This window comes from Puntigrus tetrazona, chromosome 7, assembly GCF_018831695.1.
Source record: "Puntigrus tetrazona isolate hp1 chromosome 7, ASM1883169v1, whole genome shotgun sequence".
Taxonomy (NCBI): domain Eukaryota; kingdom Metazoa; phylum Chordata; class Actinopteri; order Cypriniformes; family Cyprinidae; genus Puntigrus; species Puntigrus tetrazona.
In genome coordinates, this window is record NC_056705.1 from 8252022 (window position 1) to 8255510 (window position 3489).

The 3489-nt window shown below is 36.8% G+C and overlaps 1 protein-coding gene across 2 annotated transcripts in view; it reads right to left on the reverse strand.

Annotated features, from left to right (window-relative positions):
* The window catches only part of LOC122349633 (aryl hydrocarbon receptor nuclear translocator 2-like), a 21366-nt gene that overhangs the window by 13041 nt on the left and 4836 nt on the right, over window positions 1-3489 (reverse strand). For both annotated transcript variants that reach the window (XM_043245750.1, XM_043245749.1), the window contains exons 3-4: window positions 3010-3144; window positions 2174-2248 (exon numbers count right to left, since the gene is read on the reverse strand). In XM_043245750.1, coding sequence (XP_043101685.1) covers window positions 2174-2248; window positions 3010-3144 — 210 coding nt within the window. The remainder of the gene's footprint in view (window positions 1-2173; window positions 2249-3009; window positions 3145-3489) is intronic.

Consider the following 3489-nt stretch of genomic DNA (forward strand, 5'->3'; position numbering starts at 1 on the left):
AGTGAAGAGGAGGATTTGAGGGGCTTTTAAGAAGCGAAGCACGTAATATAGAGGGCACGATCATCTAGGGAGTAAAAACAATGCACCCACCCTTCAAGTGCCCACAATACCATCCCATGGGGTGGAATACCAACACACACACACACACACACACACCGTTGGCATAAATGTGTGTGTGGACATCAGGATGTGAAGAGAATACTGATGATAGCTGTAAACTCCCAGACGGGAAGTAGAAGACAAAAGAAAAAGGGGCCAAAAAAAGCTGGGGGAATAAAGACCAGGATAAAAGAAAAACAGAGCGTTTTTGTAAAAAGACAAAAGATAAGAAGACAGGATGAGATAAAATGCAAGAACAGAGGCGATGTGCGACAGGAGAAGTGAAAACTGTAACCTGAAATAAAAGATGAAATCNAATAAAATAAAATGTTTATATGAAATGAAAAAAAATTTAATTTTATACTTTTTTTTTAATTGAAATAACAAAAAAACCTATAATACAGAAATGAATTCAAAAATAAAAATAAAAAACTAACAAAAATGGCAAACGAATACGGCAACTATACTAAAATTTATATGGAAATGTAACATTAAATCTAATTATAAAATATTAACACTATAAAAAAATAACACTATGAATAAACAAATAATTTGAAATAATTTGAAAACCACAGAAAAATGATAAACTATGTTCAACCAGTTTAATTATTTGAAATAAAGCAGAAATAAAATATATCAGATGAAAAATGTTTCTAATTTGTTCAAATTGAAGTAATAAAATTACTAGATTAAAACACTAAAACAAATGAAATTTCATTAAATAGAAATATTAAACATTAGTTTTCAAAAAAAGCTCAAATTTAATTGAAAATTGCATATTGTAAAAATAAAAAGCGTTGCAAAAGAAACAAAAATGAAGAAACACTATAATAGTACAGAAATAATGCAAAGAAACAAATAATACCGAACTGGAAATTGAACAAAAAATAAAATACTGAGCAATTATAAGCAGCATAAAACAAAGACTTTGGTGACCTGACAGAAAGAGCAAAAACTAAAAAGCAAGAAATAAAACTGACAAAAAAAATATTATATAAAATATAAAAATAAAATCTGCTTATAAAATATTTAAAATATGAATAAACACTATAAACACAACATGAGCAACACATAATATCGCTCTTTAATAGAATAAAGAAACAAAATGTCAGATAAAGAGTTAAGGATAAAGAAAGGGGGCTGAAAAATAAGGAGCAGTATAAAAGAAAAACAGTGTGTTTTGTAAAAGACCAAAGATAAAGAGATAGGATGAGGTAAAGAGCAGGAACAGAGGTGGTGCGACAGGAAGAGAGAGGAGGAAGTCAAAAGAGCTTCTGAAGAGCACCAGCTTGTGGTTTAATTGGCAACGGGATTCAAAAACAGAAAGACAAACAACAACAGCTGCAACAGAGAAAACCTCTTCAAACGTCCAAACACAAGACCACTCTACCGTTCTCCACAGGTACTCCACGGACTCTCTGCAGTAGCCAATCAACACACACTAACCGATGGAGACTTGTTCTCAAGTTCACTTCCTAGCACTGACTAGAGCGGGGAAGCAAAGGACTGTGGGGCCGGTTGAGAAAAAAATTGTTTTGCTTGGCGAGCAACGTTCACACAACGCCAGCTCAAGAGACTGCTCTTTAACAGCTCTGGAGTCTACAGAGTCCACCATGTCATCGTTTCTCCTAAAATTCCTGTGACAAAACAAACATAGCTGACATACAGCGAGACCCGAACTATGAAACGAACGCGGTCACCGACTCCGATCAATTGCTCTTGGGGGAACTTCATGAGAAATTTATATTGGGCTCATGTTGAGATATCTGGTTTATGATGAGATCTGTTGGATCTCTAGGAGACTACAGGAGTGTTTTTTCTCAGGAAACTGGAAAATCGTGGACAGGATCTTCTTAAGAAAGAAGCTAAAGCCTTGCCAAAGACTTTTTTTTTTNAGAAGAATATTATTCGTAAGAATGTTTCGTGAATCCAGTCCTAGTAGACTCAATTATCTCTCATTTCTTCTTAAAGAGAACTTCGAGAGATGTCGTTTATGAGGTTTCTTTCCTAGAGGATCACGGCGCTGCTGAAAGTGTGTAGGACTGGTTGACTGCTGCTTGTTTTGTTGGTGTACCTGTTGGAAGCTCTCTCGCAGGTGGCTCTGGTCCTCCGGGTGACAGAACTCCAAAATGTCTTTGCCAAGAAGATCCTGTTCAAACCCAAGAAAAGGAAAGGTCGCATGAATGCTTTATTCTTACAAATTCTTCGCACTTGTTAAACAGAGCACAGCCGGCATCAGGGCCGTAATGAATAATAACTGGAATATGTTATTTCAAGATAAGCCTCGATATTCTCTATTATTCAGAAAACAGCCTGCCTGACTTCATCGTGAATCTGTGATTGAAGTTATATCTGCGCTAAACAAACAAGACATAGATATCGTCAAAGCAACTGTGCATTAAGGGTGCGGTATATAATACCGACTGCAGTCTAAAACACAAAATACCAGAGAGAATTGTTTCTCCCACCCTTCCTCCTCGGACTCGAGCTCAAACAGGTTGCCAGATTGAGGACACGCATCATGAACAAGAGCATCTGAGAACAGAAGGTGACAAGCCTTGCACTGTGAGCTGATGAGTTGATGACTTGTCTCTGGTCATAGATATTTTTAAATAGACGGTTTTTGGATGCCACTTGCTGGCTTCCGTGGCTTCAATACGCTTTTTTCAACTGGCAACTGAAACACTACATGTTAAATTGGCAGTGGGTGGAGTCACACGAACAAAAACAGACATTCAGACACAGAACAAACATTTTGAAGTAGAATAACTGGCTGTTGCATTGTTTCTGGGAGGAACACTTTTGAGAACCTACTAAATTTCTGAAGAACATCATGGAATTGTTATGCTTTAATGCAGTTAAAAAATTACACATAGCACTTTTAATATGGAGCTGCACATTCAAACTGACCTGAGGCTGGTAGCCAATCACGTTGATGCAACGAGGGTCCACGAAAGTGATGATGCCATCTGAGTTGTGGCGGGAAAGGAACTCTGTTGGCACAGAGAGTCCGTTCATATCCATGGAAACCGGAGAACTGGTCACCTGAGAGACGAGATTAAGGGATCTTTACACGAACAGATGGTCAGGAAGCGCAAAAAAACAAATGCGTGTTTTGTAGTGCCGCGCCATCATGGGACTTTTGAAGAATTTGTAACAGTGTTTATGCACATTAAGATGTGGGAAGGTATTTATTGGAAATTCAAATGCTAGACGTAAAAAGAAGACATGAACTAGACACATTTTGAAACATTAAATACCCAAGTTGCAGAAGTTGTTATAGTTTTCGGCAATGACCCTGAGTGTAAAAAGTGAGTTTGTTATTTGAGAGTTGACTTTAAAGAGGTACTTTATTATAATGACAGATAAATTAGGTTCCAAGAAATATTA